The sequence below is a fragment of the Cebus imitator genome, unplaced genomic scaffold (assembly GCF_001604975.1).
Source record: "Cebus imitator isolate Cc_AM_T3 unplaced genomic scaffold, Cebus_imitator-1.0 Scaffold318, whole genome shotgun sequence".
Classification (NCBI taxonomy): domain Eukaryota; kingdom Metazoa; phylum Chordata; class Mammalia; order Primates; family Cebidae; genus Cebus; species Cebus imitator.
This window is the reverse complement of record NW_016107633.1, coordinates 260,328-274,731: the sequence shown is the minus strand read 5'-3', so window position 1 is coordinate 274,731 and position 14,404 is coordinate 260,328. Positions and strand designations below refer to the sequence as shown.

Genomic DNA, 14,404 nt, shown 5'->3' with positions numbered 1-14,404 from the left:
TTTTAGCCTCCCAGAGTGCTGGGATTATAGGTGTGAGCTACCACACTTGGCTAATTTTTTTTTTTTTTTTTTTGAGACGGAGTTTCGCTCTTGTTACCCAGGCTGGAGTGCAATGGCGCGATCTTGGCTCACCGCAACCTCTGCCTCCTGGGTTCAGGCAATTCTCCTGCCTCAGCCTCCTGAGTAGCTGGGATTACAGGCACGTGCCACCATGCCCAGCTAATTTTTCGTAGTTTTAGTAGAGACGGGGTTTCACCATGTTGACCAGGATGGTCTCGATTTCTTGACCTCGTGATCCACCCGCCTCGGCCTCCCAAAGTGCTGGGATTACAGGCTTGAGCCACCGCGCCCGGCCATTTTTTTTTTTTAAGATGGAGTCTCACTCTGTCACCCAGGCTGGAGTGCAGTTGTGTGACCTTGGCTTACTGCTACCTCTGCCTCCCACGTTCAAGCAATTCCCTCCTGAGTAGCTGATACTACAGGCCTGCACACCATGCCCAGCTAATTTTTATGTTTTTAGTAGAGACGGGATTCACCGTGTTGGTCTGGCTGGTCTCGAACTGCTGACCTCAGGTGATCCACCCACCTTGGCCTCCCAAGGTGCTGGGATTACAGGTGTGAACCACCGTGCCTGGCCTCTTTTGTTAACTTAATTAGGATGCCACAGCCACTGAACCTAAGACAGCAGAGGAAAAGGTTTCTTTCCTTCCCTACAGATGCTAGCCTACATTATTTTATTAAGTTTTGAAAAATGATAATATTTTATTATTTCTTTTGCATTTACTAGCTTCAAATTCCTGTATAAAGAAAAATTGTGCCAGCTGGGCATGAGCTCTCATGCCTGTAATTTCAACACTGTGGGAGGCCAAGGCCAGAGGATCACTTGAGGTCAGGAGTTCAAGACCACCCTGGGCAACATAGCAAGACCCCCCATCTCTACAAAAAATTTATAAATTAGCCAGGTGTGGCGGCTTGTGCCTGTAATTCCAACTATTCAGGGGGCTGAGGCATGAGGCTTGCTTGAGTCAGGGAAGTGAAGGCTTCCTCAAGTCACGATCATGCCACTACCCCAGCCTGGGTGACAGAGCAAGACCCTGTCTCAAAAAAACAAAAAGAGAGAGAGAGAGAGAGAGAGAGAGAGAAACTTTTTACCCTGAAGTATAGTTCATAGAGGAAAGTCAGGATGAATGCTTGATTCATTTCTTTTATTTACCAGTTTTTAAAATGAGTTGATTCCCAGCAGCCTCCAAAGGTAATCAGTGAGTTTGCCTTTGGTTTTTAGTCCCTTTATGTCCTGGTTGAGTATGACAAGGGCTTTTTTTTTTTTTTTTTTTTAAGTTTCTTTATGAATGCCAAACTCAGAGTTACTTTCCCTGATTTTCTTATCCTGGTGCAAAACTATTTCCTCCCTTCTGTCATATTTAAACACATCGTTCTGGGATATCTGGTGCCTCCTTCCCGGGTGCTTCCTTTATCCTAAGCGGCAGGTGGATCTGCATGGCACTAAACATTGTGCCTAAGGCCGTGCTTCTCCAATGTTATTGCGTATGTGAATCATCTGGGGGCAGGGGTCTTGTTAAAATTCTCATTCATTAACTCTGGGTGGGCAGAGCTTCTGCTTTTTTTTTTTTTTTTTTTGAGACGGAGTCTTGGTCTGTCACCAGGCTGGAGTACAGTGGCACAATCTCCGCTCACTGCAACCTCCGCCTCCCAGGTTCAAGCGATTCTTCTGCCTCAGCCTCCTGAATAGCTGGGCATGGTGCCAACCAGGCACTCAACACTGGGAGGCCAAGGTCAGAGGCCCACGCCCAGCTAATTTTTTTTGTATTTTTAATAGAGACAAGGTTTCACCATGTTGGCCAGGAGGGTCTCTATCTCTTGACCTCGTGATCCACCCACCTCAGCTTCCCAAAGTGCTGGGATTACAGGCGTGAGCCACCGCACCGGGCCTGAGCTTCTGCATTTCTAGCAAGCACGCACCAAGTGATGGTGATGCTGCTGGCTCAGGGACCACATTCTGAGTAGCAAAATGGTGTAGTCAATGTGAGAAGTCAGTTTCATCCACTCAGTTAAGTACCTATTCTCAGTCAGTGCATGGACTAGGCCCTACCACTTTACAATGCAAAGAGTTTTTTGGTGTTTTTGTTTGCTTTCCTTGAGAGTTTTGATTTTTAATTTATTCTTTTGAATATGTAATTTGCACATGGTAAAAAAGAATTGTTCATAAAATCCAAAAAGGTACACAGTGAAAGTCTCTAATTCCCGCAAAGTGATCACTGTTACTTCTCAAGTTTTATTCCAGAGATATTTTATGCAGATAATATCATATATTTGTACCATATCTTTAACCGCATGGCAGCCTAATGATCCGACACTCTTTTTTCATTTTCCTCTGTCTTGGAGATTGTTTCATAGCTCAGCATGTAGCTGTACATCCTGTTGAACAGGTGGTATAGCGTCCATACAAGATGCATTTGTTGGCCAGGCGCAGTAGCTCATACCTGTAATCCCAGCACTTTGGGAAGCCAATGCAGGCAGATCACCTGAGGTCAGGAGTTGAAGACCAGCCTGGCCAACAACCTGTCTGTACTAAAAATATGAAAATTAGCTGGACATGGTGGCGGGCGCCTATAGTCCCAGCTTCTCAGGAGGCTTAGGCAGGAGAATCATTTGAACCTGGGAGGCAGAGGTTGCAGTGGGCTGAGATTGCACCACTGCACTCCAGCCTGGGCTACAGAGTGAGACTCCCTCTCAAAAGAAAAAAAAAATGCACTTGTTGTTGTTTTTATAAAGTATAAAATGAAGAGTGACTAATCCTGGCTTCGTCATCCTGCACAGGTCATCCCCTGGGAGAACAGGTGCTGTGTCTTCCATTCTTTGAATCCTGTGAATGGCCTGACCCATGGTTTGTGTATTTTGTCAATTTCACATGATCTAGCATATATCCATCACTCGTGTACACAAGTCTGTCTACACTTCACTTTGTCTTTTTATTTTTCTATTTTTGGTTCAGGCCATAGTCTCTAGACTCCAATGGTGTCTTGACTCTGTATTCTGTCAGCACTTACAAATGGCCTGACAGTCTCTGGCTTTAGTAATATGTTATTGTGAAATACAGCATGCGTAAGTGTATATAAAATGTATGTGTTTAAAGAAGAAATGAAACATTATATAGAAGTGGCTTCTGTCACCCCCTTATTTTCTATGTGCCACTTTCTTATCACGTGGGATGTCTCCATCGAAGAGATAACTACTAACCTGATTCTGGGTTAATCGTTCTCTAACTTTCCTTTTGGAAGTGGTTCTCAGGCTTTAGTGAATCAGAATTGCTTAGAGGACTTGTTAAAACACAGATTGCTGGGCCCCGCCCCTTGTTTCAGATTTAGTAGATCTGGAGTGGGGCCCAAGAATTTGCATTTCTTTTCAGTTCCCAGGGGATCCCGGTGCTGCCAGCCTGGGGACCACACTTTAAGAACTTCCACCTTCTCTCAGAGATACTCTTAACTTGTGTATCATGACTCCCAGTCCTCTGAAGACGCTTTACTCCTCCCCTAAAACCTAGTCACTTGATTGGTGTCCCTTAAGCACCTCCCCCCTTCTTCCTGTACGCCATTTCCTATCACCCGTTTGTGAGTATGCAATCTTCACTAAGTCTTTCAATTGATTTTGGCATTTGACCACTGTCCTTGATTTTCTTCTCTGTTGGCCATTCCATTTATAGCTTTCCTCTCCTTCGTGTATATTGGAAGGAAGAGCATAAGCAGCTTTTTTTTTTTTTGGAGACAGAGTCTTGCTCTGTCGCTGAGGCTGGAGTGTAGTGGCACAATTTCAGCTCACTGCAACCCCTGTCTCCTGGGTTCAAGCGATTCTTGTGCATATGCTTCCTGAGTAGCTGGGATTTCACATGATCTAGCATAGATCCAGGACATGCACAATCACGTCCGGCTCGTTTTTGTATTTTTACTAGAGACAGGGTTTCACCCTATTGGCCAGGCTGGTCTCGAACTCCTGACCTCATGTGATCTGCCTGCCTCAGCCTCCCAAAGTGCTGGGATTACAGGTGTGAGCCACCATGTCCAGCCAGCAACATTTACATGTCTTATTCACCTGGTCTGTAAGCACCCTGAAAGTAGGAACCAAGTTTAATTTCCCTTGAAGTGCACTTCCTCAATTAAACTGCAGATCATGGTTTACAAACTCAGTTGCTTATAAAGGCCAATGGCAATGTAAACAAGTGAAGCTTGCCAAGTAGAAACTTACCTGGGAGCCGTGTCCTGTGCAAAGAAGGCAGCTACTGCTTGGCTTTAAGCCAGTCGTCCATCCACTGTTCTCTAGTTTTCCCAGTTTTCAAGAGAAACTAGAAATAATTCCAACTAGTTTAGTATTTTAAGTATACAAAGTGGATCACAGAAAATGCATCTATAGGAAGCAAAACTAAATCCTTCTATGTTTCAAAATCTTTGCAGTGGGTGGTGGATGGGTGGATGGTTGGATGGGTGGATGGGTGGATGGTTGGATGGGTGGATGGGTGGGCGAGTGAATGAGTGAATCTGGGTCATTGTGGCAGCTCTCTGGTTGCAACTGGGGGAGTCACGATACATTATCTACTGTATGCCTGGCAGTGTGCAAGTTTTACATACTTATCTCATTTGACCTTCATAACACCACAGGGTGGTTATTTTCATTCTTATTTATTTCCATACTCATTTCACGGATAAAGAAACAGTGGCTCACACCTGTAATCCCACCACTTTGGGAGGCCAAGGTGGAAAGATCACAAGGTTAAGAGTTCAAGACCAGCCTGACCAACATGGTGAAACCCGTCTCTACTAAAAATACAAAAATTAACCGGGTGTGGTGGCGAGTGCCTGTCATCCCAGCTACTCAGGAGGCTGAGGCAGGAGCATTGCTTGAACCCTGGAGGTGGAGGTTGCGGTGAGCCGACATCGTGCCACTGCACTCCTGCCTGGGCAACAGAGTGAGACCCTGAAAGACTCTCGCCATGATCACATTCTCACTCAGGGTCACACTGCTAGTTTTCTTTATTTAGAGCCTACCTAATTCCAGGAAAAGGATTTCAGATGGGTTCATATGATTTAAGCTGAGTCCTGAACCTTAGATTTTAGATAACTCTGTTATACAAAGTCGCCATTACAGAAGAAATCAGGTTTTCAGAAGGTGCATGGGGGAGAATGCCAACAGGTCAGGGAGCAGGTTTGATTTGTGAAAGGAAAATAAAAACTTGGGACCCCAATTCACTCTGTTGAAAGGAAAAAAGATAAGCTGAAATTTGAGACATGTAAGAAGCTGCCTTTCCTTTTGTTCCCAAACCGATAGCTACAGGTAAAAGGCTCAATATCAACAGATAGCTACACTGTGTTCACCTTATCTTTTGTTAAGTGCCAGATTTACTGAGCGTGAGACAAATCTATAACTATTTCCCTCCCTGCTCCTTTTCTCTTCTAACATGTGGGTTCAGTAATGTGACCACGCCCTCCCTCTTTCCTGTCTTTTTCCCTTTAAATACTGAAGCTCTCAAAATCATCTTTGGAGAAAGGCACAGACCAGACTGTTTCTCTGATTCTGTATTTTTTCTCCCGGGCATTATCCTTAACCTTGGCAAAATAAACTACTAAATCGATGGAGACATATCTCAGATACTTTTTGGTTCACAAATTGGCAATGAACGGCCTGAGTGGAGGTGTCCCTGACCTCCGGCAAATCTATCAGTCTTGGTACTAGTTTGAGCTGTCTTTATTGTTCAACCCCACAGGAGAGCTTTCTGGGTCCAGGAGCTCCCTCTCCAGAAAAATGAGACCTGTCTCATGGTAACAGATTTCTTGGGCATCTTACTAAGCAAGTCACAGCTTCGTGCTCCTCAGGGATCCCAGCCAACAGGAAGGAGCTAAGACACGAGGGGGTCTCTTGCCATCTTGGTATGTCCTTTCTATTTCCTCCTGTCTCCCTACTTCCTCTCCTCTCGGAAGTCCAGATTTCTGCCTACCAGCCTTGAGGCTCATTTCGTCTTAATTCCTTTGCAAAGCCCAGTAGGAGAAGGACAAAGACACAGATACAGGAGCTGGTGGATGGAAAATGTTTTATTGGACTTCTTGAGCCAGGAAGAGTTGTGGTAGGCTGAGAATCAGAGCTCACGCTAGCCCCCTTTTTCGGTGGAGGTCATGGTCACTGGGCATCAGGAGTTACGCTCCTCAGTCCTTTCAGCTGGAGGGAGAGGGGTCAGGGTTAGATAGGGAACCCCTGGGTGCCCAGTATAGGATGGCAGGGATGGAAAGGAATTTCTGCCTGGGTGTGAGTTCCCGTCCTCCTCTATAGGTAGTAGCTGAGATCCCCCTTCAGTTTGGTGAGAAGCTTTATCCTCCTTTCCCTGCCCCACTCTCTCTCCCATATCCTCTGCTTCTTCCCTTACCCCCAAGCTCCATATCCTCCTAACGCCCACACCTCTTACCTTAGGAAAGGCTTCCCAGTTGAGGAAAGGAAGTTTCCTTTTGATAGACTAAAAGAAGGAGAAAGAGAGTGATGTGTTGCAGGTCAGCCGGGCATGGAGCAGTAAGCAGTCCCTGAATGAGCTCCCGCAGTAGCCACAGCAACGATAATGCTATTGCTTTATCATGACTTCATCAGGAGCTAATATTTCCCGAGGCTGTATTGTGCCTCTACCCTGTGCGAACTGTCATCATCCCCACATCACAGATGAGGAAGCCGAGGCCGAGAGAACCGAAGGCGTTTGTTTGAGGTCACCTGTTCAGTCAGTGCAGAGCCAGGAGATTCGGGCTCCAGCTCTGTCTGACAGCCTTCTAAGTGCAGGAGGCCTCAGTTTATCCGTAGAGGATGAGGGGATTCAAATAAAATCTTGACTGAGTAGGCTCTTCCTCTTCTGGAATTGTCTTTGGGGCCCTGCTCCTCCACTGCCATCTTAGAAAACTATGGGTAGCCAGGACAGTTGCTGGGGGAAGCTTTCTTAGGTTGACAGCCCATTGGGCAGCACCCAGACAGGGCGGTCACTCCCTCCCAGAGCTCAGGAACCAACCCAAACGACTAAGGCCAGAATGTGCTGCCACCACGCTGGGATGGCAGACAACAGAGGGGCGCCAGAGCACTCACCTCAAAGAGGGCATGCCAGTTAAAGAAATCATCAGTCTTGAAAGCCTGTGGAGGAAGAGAGACAGCAGAAGCAGGTCAGCTCCAGGGAGGCCAGAGCTTAGCCCCCAGCCCTCTGGAGAAGGTGAAGGAGCCGTAGCAGCTTTGCAAGCTCTCTACAAGGCGTTTATCCCTCTGTCATGAGGGCATTCGTGGGGGTAGCACCAGGGAGGTATACTCACAGATCTCAACTTGTCGATGTTCAGGAATGGGGTGTTAAAGGCCTGGGCAGAAAAGCAGGGTGTTAGGAAAGTTGCTAAGAAGCACAGAGAGAGAGAGATAGGAAAAACTTGCGGCTGGAGGGCCGGGGAAGGCAGATGCTTACCTCGGGTCGTGACGCGTAGTTATCAATGGTGCCTTCTTCCTGGAAAGGCAGAGGGGGAAAAGGAGGCAGGTGGTCATGTGATGCCAGGGCCCTTGCCCACATCCGTCTCTGCCAGCTCTGCCTTCATCCACAGGCCAGACCCCAAGAGAACGAAACCCGTTCTCCACCATGGGCTCCGTTCCAGTCGCGCACGTGGTTGGCGGATGTGCAGGGTGAGGAGGGGATTGGAGAATGGTCCATGTAAGCAGTGTCACGATGGGCAGCAGGCAGAAAGCCTGGAGCTGAGAATTCCTTTCAGGAAATGCTAGCTAGCGTTGTCCTGCAGTGGACTAAATTCTAACAGTTGGGGTGTTCTGGAGACACCCACACTCAGTCCATATAGCAGGGTGGGAAAGATTTGGGTGCAGGTCAGAGCCCAGCTGCTGAGGTGACCCGCCTGCCTCTTACTAATTGAGGTTGCTTTGCTTTGTGGCTTTATTGCCACCAATGTTGGAGGCTCCGTTAGCCCCCTCCATGGGGACCCCACCCCAGCCTCAGTGTGTCCCCTTTTGTCCTCCCCATGACAGAGCCAAACACGGAGCCCGCAGGCTGACTCCAGATGCTTAGATCTCATGGAAGTTTGGCTCGTTTGTTTTTTAGTTTGAATTAGGCGTTTTGAATTAGTAAGAATTCATAAATTCATCCAGATTTCTAGTTTCCCCTGAAAATTTTAAAATTCTGGGCATGTCTTCCCACCCCGTGGCATCAGGTGGGGTGAAAGCTGCCCTTTCAGACTGGGGAAGTTGGCCCCATATCACCTGAGGCCACGAGACCCCCTGCTCAGTGACACCGCTGGCTCCATCCTCAGCCGCTGAGCCTGTGCCCCTGTCTTAGACTTTTAAATCCAGAGTAGGCATCAGGCTTCTTCTCTGGCGGAGGACTGGATAGTAAAGATTCTCACTGTGTCCTGCGCTCCAGAGACAGTAGGGAGCCATCCATCACCTGGGCACTGCTCACAGGAGGACAAATGAAGCCAAGAGGGGCTAAGCAGGGGTGTCTCCAGAATGCCCAAACCCCCCCTCCTCTTAAGAGTAAGTCAGCTGCAGGCAGCACTAGCCAGTTTTCCTCTTTGCTCCACCCTGTCCACCTGCTGCCCATGTGGACGCAGGCATGGGTTTGGAGCTGCTCTGTCTCACATGTGCCGCCCTCCAGCTCCCCTCCTCCCCCGCACATCCCCCGGCATGTGCACAGCCGGATGGGAATGGGTGAACACTCCGAGGGCCCTTGGTGGAGATCGTCTGAACTCGACCACCCACTCAGTCCTGTCTCCTCCCAGGGTTCAGTACATGAGCCTCCCCGCAACACTTCAGCATCCCTTCTAGAAAGAGAAGCATCTCTGTCCCTTATCCAGGAATGGACGGGAGGTAGAGAGATGGAGGGGCAGGTGGGTAACAGGTATAAGAATAAAAATGCAGGTGACATGCTCACCTCAGGACTACCCAGGGTGGCTCCCTGGGCAGAGTGGAGCACCAGGAGGGAGAGGAGCACAGCGGCAGGAAGGACTGGAATCTTCATGGCGTCAAGTTTGGGGTGCTCTGAGGCGGAGCCTCAGTGCTTGCTCTTTATATTCCTAAGGAGGCAGATGAGCACAGAAATGGGGTCCCCACCCCACTGACTCACCCCCAGATCCTGTCGCCCACCCCCGGGGCTCTGGGAGGGGGAGGTATGGACTGTTCCTCATTTACCTTGGATTTCTCAATTCGCATTCTGCCCCAGGCACGTGGAAGGTGAGACTGCAATGGGTCTCTTCATGCAGATGGGGCTGGGACGGAGACAGGTTGGACCTGTCCCTCCGAGGGATTGGCAGTGGTACCCAAGCAACCTCTCCTTTTGTCTTTATATCCCTCATTCCTCTCTTAGAATTCAGCCTTCTTTTTCTCTCTTTCTTTTTTTTTTTTTTAAAGACAGGCTCTCACTTGTTACCCAGGCTGGAGTAAGTGGTGTGATCATGACTCACCGCAGCCTTGACCTCCCAGGCTCGAGATCCTCCCACCTCAGCCTCCATAGTAGCTGGGACTAGAGGCACACATCACCTCACCCAGCTAATTTTTTTATTTTCTTATAGAGATGGGTCTCGTCATGTTGCCCAAGCTGGTCTCAAACTCCTGGACTTAAGCGGTCTGCCTGCCTCGACCTCCCAAAGTGCTGGGACTACAGGTGTGAGTCTGCGCTCCAAGCTGATTCAGGGTTTTTTTTTTCCCCCACCCAAAATCCATGTAAACTCTTTAGCTTGGCACTGAAGGCCATGCATGTTCTGAACTCAGCCCACCTTTATAACTTCCCCTACTCCCTCTGAACATACCTCACGTTCTGGCCAAGTTGGACTCCTTACCAACTCTATCCCTCTTTTTCCATCCTCCAAGCGTCTCCGGCCATGCTGTTCCTCATTCCTAACATGGCCTTCTCTCATCGCCAGTCCTCAGAACCCAGCTCTCATCTTGGATGAAGCTTCCCAGATTTTTTCTGCCATCCCCAGTCCCCGTCTCCACTCCTTTCATTTCTCAGAATTCCCGTATTAGCTCATTTGTATCTCTCGGGCATTGCATCTAAGTAAGTCATGCTCTTGCCTTGTTTCCCTTTTAGAATGTCAAGTTCCTTGAGGTCAGGAGCTGCATCTTGGTCAGCCTTACATCCCCCTAGTACCATGGCTCACACAGAAAACAGGTGGAGTCAGCATTGGTCAGATTGGATGTGTTAGACAGTATTCCAGCATCCTTCCGCCACTTGTACACTTCCCTTCCACAGGGCTGAACCCTTCCATTTTCCAGCTGCCCATCTTTTACTCTTTGGTCTTCAGAGAAATGACTGTCTTGAGCTAAGAAGACAAGGAACAGGGACAAAAAACAGGTCTTGGGGTACCCAGTTGGAAACGGGATTCAGGTACTCTGCACTTGATCTTAGCCAAAAGGCTGAGAGGCGACCCGGGTACTCTGAACTTGGAGTGGCCACTCCATGTCATTGCCCTAACCCAGCTCGCCCCACCTCCAGCTTGGGAGTTGGATCATCTCGCTGTGACACACCATCCTAGTCAAGCAGCCTTCTCCACAATGAGGTTCAGGTGGCCAAACCGGCTCCTGGTATAACAGGGAGGGGCTGGGACACGGACTGGAGCTGCCAGGGCAAAGCAAGACCTTATCAACCCAACCTGATGCAATGCTCGGTGGTGGCAGCCCTGGGTGGGAGGGCTGGACGGCATCCATGAACAATCTTTATGAACCCCAGAAGCTGGGCAACCTTCGCTCAGTCCTCACGCGGCTCCCACACCCTGGTCACAGACGTCTCGCCCCTCTTCAGCCTCCTCTGATTTTATGATGGCAGCTTCCCCTTTGCAGAGCTACCTGAGGGAACGGTGCTTGGAGAACACTCCCTTAGCCCAGGTGGCCACGCAGCAGTGGATGTCACAGAGTTGGTGCTCCTGGAGGGGACGAGTTAGAGAATGACTGAGGCGGGTGGAGCGCCTCCCAAAAGGTTTTCTGGAGGACACAAGTTATGTGTAATGGATCCTTACTAATTAACAGTGACTGAAAAAGCTCATTAGCCACCATTCCGTCCGCATAGGGTCAACTCCAGGAGTGAAGAATCAGACAAGAGAACTGACGTTGTATCATCAGCTATGATTTCACATGCGGTGGGGAGACCCAGCGTCAGTTTTGGCCTGGGCGATCTAGAGCATTGGACGATCCAACACCATCTTCTGTTTGGCTATGGAGTCTGGTTCGTGTATTCCCCTTTGACAGTAAATTGCCCTCCCTATGTTTTCCTCTCCACCTAATGGTATTGGTAACAACGTTAGCAGAGTTATTGAGGCTTACTATGTGGCGGGCCTTGTACTAAGTGCTCCAAATATGTGATCTCATTGAAATCTCCCGGTGATTCTGACACAGGTGGGTACTGTAATCACTCACATTCTATAGGCAGGGGAAGCACAGCATGTAGAGGTTAAATAACTCAGCCCAGGTCACACCACTGGAACGTGACAGGGCCAGCATTAGAACGCCAGGCTTCCAGAGCCTGAACCTGTATTGCTCCTCTCTGTGCTGGAGGGGCTGTGCTGCAGCCCATGTAACACCCTGTGTGAATTAGACCCATGTCCTGAGTGGGGGACAGACTGTATTGAACCCCCACAGGTCCCCTTTACCACTGTCCATGGTAGTACATAGCCTGCACAGCCCTAGGTGGCAGCCCCAAGCATCTGTGCATTAATTTAAATGAATCAAACTGCACGCTCTTGACAAAATGAAAACAAAGAACTAAGAGGTTCGTGGCATCAGCCTCCAGATGAAGCTGCGATTGCCTCAGTTCCCAGATGCCTTCAGTAGTACAATCATCTTGCCACGCCAAGTATGTGTTTTCAGATAGGGTTTTGGTTCTGGCTCTCGTGTTGAGCATTCTGGTGTTTAAAGACAGGGACTTTTTGCACCATGCCTCTAAACACAGGCCAACTACTTTGTGTGCGCAACCCAAGAAATTCTGTTCCTATGCCTGGCAAAAAGCTGGCTCTGCTGGACTCAGGATTTGTTTCCACTTGGCACCTTCCTGGTAGATTTTCCGAGGGTAGTTTTGTTTAGTTTTTGTTTTTGAGACATAGTATTGCTCTTTCACCCAGGTCGGAGTGCAATGGCATGATCTCGGTTCACTGCAACCTCCACCTCCCAGGTTCAAGCGATGCTCCTGCCTCAGTCTCCCAAGTAGCTGGGATTGCAGGCATGCACCACCATACCCAGCTAATTTTTGTACTTTTAGTAGAGTTGGGGTTTCACCATGTTGGTCTCGAACTCCTGACCTCAAGTGATCTGCCCACCGGGGCCTCCCAAAGTGCTGGAATGACAGGCATGAGCCACAGCACCCAGCTGGTTCCATCTTGATGTGATTTTTGCGGTAAGTGCCAGCTCTGGAAGCCAGCGTCTCTCTCCGAACTCCTCCCTCTTCCTCCCTCCACACTGCCTCAGTGGTTTGTGTTCCCTAAGTTGGGTTGGGTGGGGGAGGCGGGGAAGAGAGGAGCAGGGGGTTCTCCCTGGGAGAGGATCCCAGCAGTTCAGGTGATGAGCGGCGGGAATATCTGCCCGATATGCAGCTCGGCTTTGGTTGAATCACGGAGGGTTAATGGAATCAGGCAGCCGCAGAGACTGGCTCTGCAACATCACCTCTCCAGGCAGCTTGACTGCCTAGTTCCCTCGCTGGGAAAAGCAGTAAACCCCTGTTTTCCCACAGGCCTGCCCCCACCCCACCCCAAATCTGCCAGAACTTGAGTGTGGATAAGAGGCAAGGCCCAGCCCTGATTGCTCCATTGTGAGACACACCTAGGGCCTGGCAGCCAGCCTCCTGGGTTTAGGGAGGGAGTGAAGAGTCTAAGGGATAGACACTGGGTTTTGGGGGCCTTGGTGAATACTTAGGTGGAAATCTGGGAATCCTGGGAAAGAAAGGGGGCTGGGGTGTGGAGTATTAGCAGGCAGCACTTGAGGCATCCCTGTCCCATCCCTCCTTCCTCCATCAGTGCTGTCACAACCAGGAAAGCAGCCTCATCCACCAGCCGGTCTGGTTTCTTCCTTTGCCGCCCACCCTATGTGCCCTGTGCTTAAACCCTCTCCCAGGAAGTCTTCCTGGATTGGTCCCACTTAATTCCAGTCCCTCTCTCCATTCGCTCATTTGTAAATATTTATTTGGCTCTTAGTGCTGGGGACTATAGATGGACAAAATACCTGCCCTAGGGAGCCCATGTCCCAGTGAAGGAGATATCATAATCTAACAAAAAATAGATCCAAAAACAGGATGATTTCAGAGAACAGGTGCTGTGAAGAAAGCAGGGCGCTGTGATGCTGCCAGGTTTCCTTGGTTGATGGCCTGGGGGCGGGCGGGGGAGGCTCACACCTGTAGTCCCAGCACTTTAGGAGGCCGAGGCAGGAGGATCACTCGAGCCCAAGAGTTCAAGATCAGCCTGGGCAATATGAGAAGACTCCGTCTCTATTAAAATAAAAATTTGAAAAGGTGGCCCAGGGAGGGACATTTGAAATGAGCCCTAAAAGCAGATGAAGCTCTGGCTTTCTGGAGACCTTGGTAACAGCCGCCTGCGTTCCCTGAGACCCTGTGCCAGCAGGCCCAGAGCCGCCTTAGAGAGGGAGGCCAGGCCCAGATCGCATAGAGCCGCAGTGAACAATTGGGATTTTCTTCCAGGGCTAGTGAGAAGCTGGCAGTAGGTCCCAAGCAGGGGCTCCTTTCTGGCTGTTGTAGAGGAATGGGACCTAAGGAGTAAGACAAAAGTGTCACTCTAAGCTTTCCAGGGCTGTTTTAGCCCTTTGGGCCAAGAACACCCCAAGAGCCAAGAACCGTGTTGCTCACCTCCGTGTCTCCCCCAGTGCTTCAGGGACTGGGCTGAGGTGACCTCAGTTCTCTGAGGGTTCCCACCCCCACTCACGCTCCAGGAAGCGACCTGGGCAGCGAGGATTGAGCGTCCTCCCTAGGACAGCCCGGAGCTCGCCTTCCTGTGGCCTCCAGGAGATACTGCAAGGAGCTCCTGAACCCCGGAGGGCTAGTACAAACCAGCACCCGGATTTCAGGGCCCCAGAGACACGAGAAGCCCAGCAGAGGAGCGGCCTAGCCTTCTCCCAGGCAGATGGGCTGGGTCGGCTGGGTCTCCTCAAGTCAGTGTTGGACCAGGTTTCTTTCATGCATTCATCCACCATCTGAGGCCCTGTGCCTGTCCTGGGGGTGGAGAGTGACCTAGGCAGACAGGGGCCATGCCTTCAGGGAACCCAAGCCTGGGAGGGAGTCACTTAGGCTGGCAGGGTGACTGGTATCCACCTTTTACTTCCTGTCCCCCAGCAGCGATGCCAGGGGAACAAAGGAGTGGGGGTTCCTTAATCCTGGCATGTTGGTCTAGCTTGG

General features: G+C 49.8%; 1 protein-coding gene across 2 annotated transcripts; it reads right to left on the bottom strand.

The window, feature by feature from the left end:
* Positions 1-6,080: 6,080 nt before the first annotated feature.
* On the bottom strand, positions 6,081-9,121 carry LOC108286363 (keratinocyte differentiation associated protein). 2 transcript variants are annotated; one of them, XM_017504125.1, is made up of 6 exons: positions 8,951-9,121; positions 7,484-7,522; positions 7,341-7,382; positions 7,123-7,167; positions 6,467-6,514; positions 6,081-6,222 (listed from the first exon to the last, which is right to left on the bottom strand). In XM_017504125.1, exons 1-6 carry the CDS (start codon positions 9,035-9,037, stop codon positions 6,184-6,186), a joined length of 300 nt encoding a protein of 99 aa, XP_017359614.1. In that variant the 5' UTR covers positions 9,038-9,121; the 3' UTR covers positions 6,081-6,183. The 2 variants fall into 2 exon arrangements, with proteins under 2 accessions (XP_017359614.1, XP_017359615.1); XM_017504126.2 differs by lacking the exon at positions 7,341-7,382 and having other exon boundaries at positions 8,951-9,074.
* Positions 9,122-14,404: the final 5,283 nt, after the last annotated feature.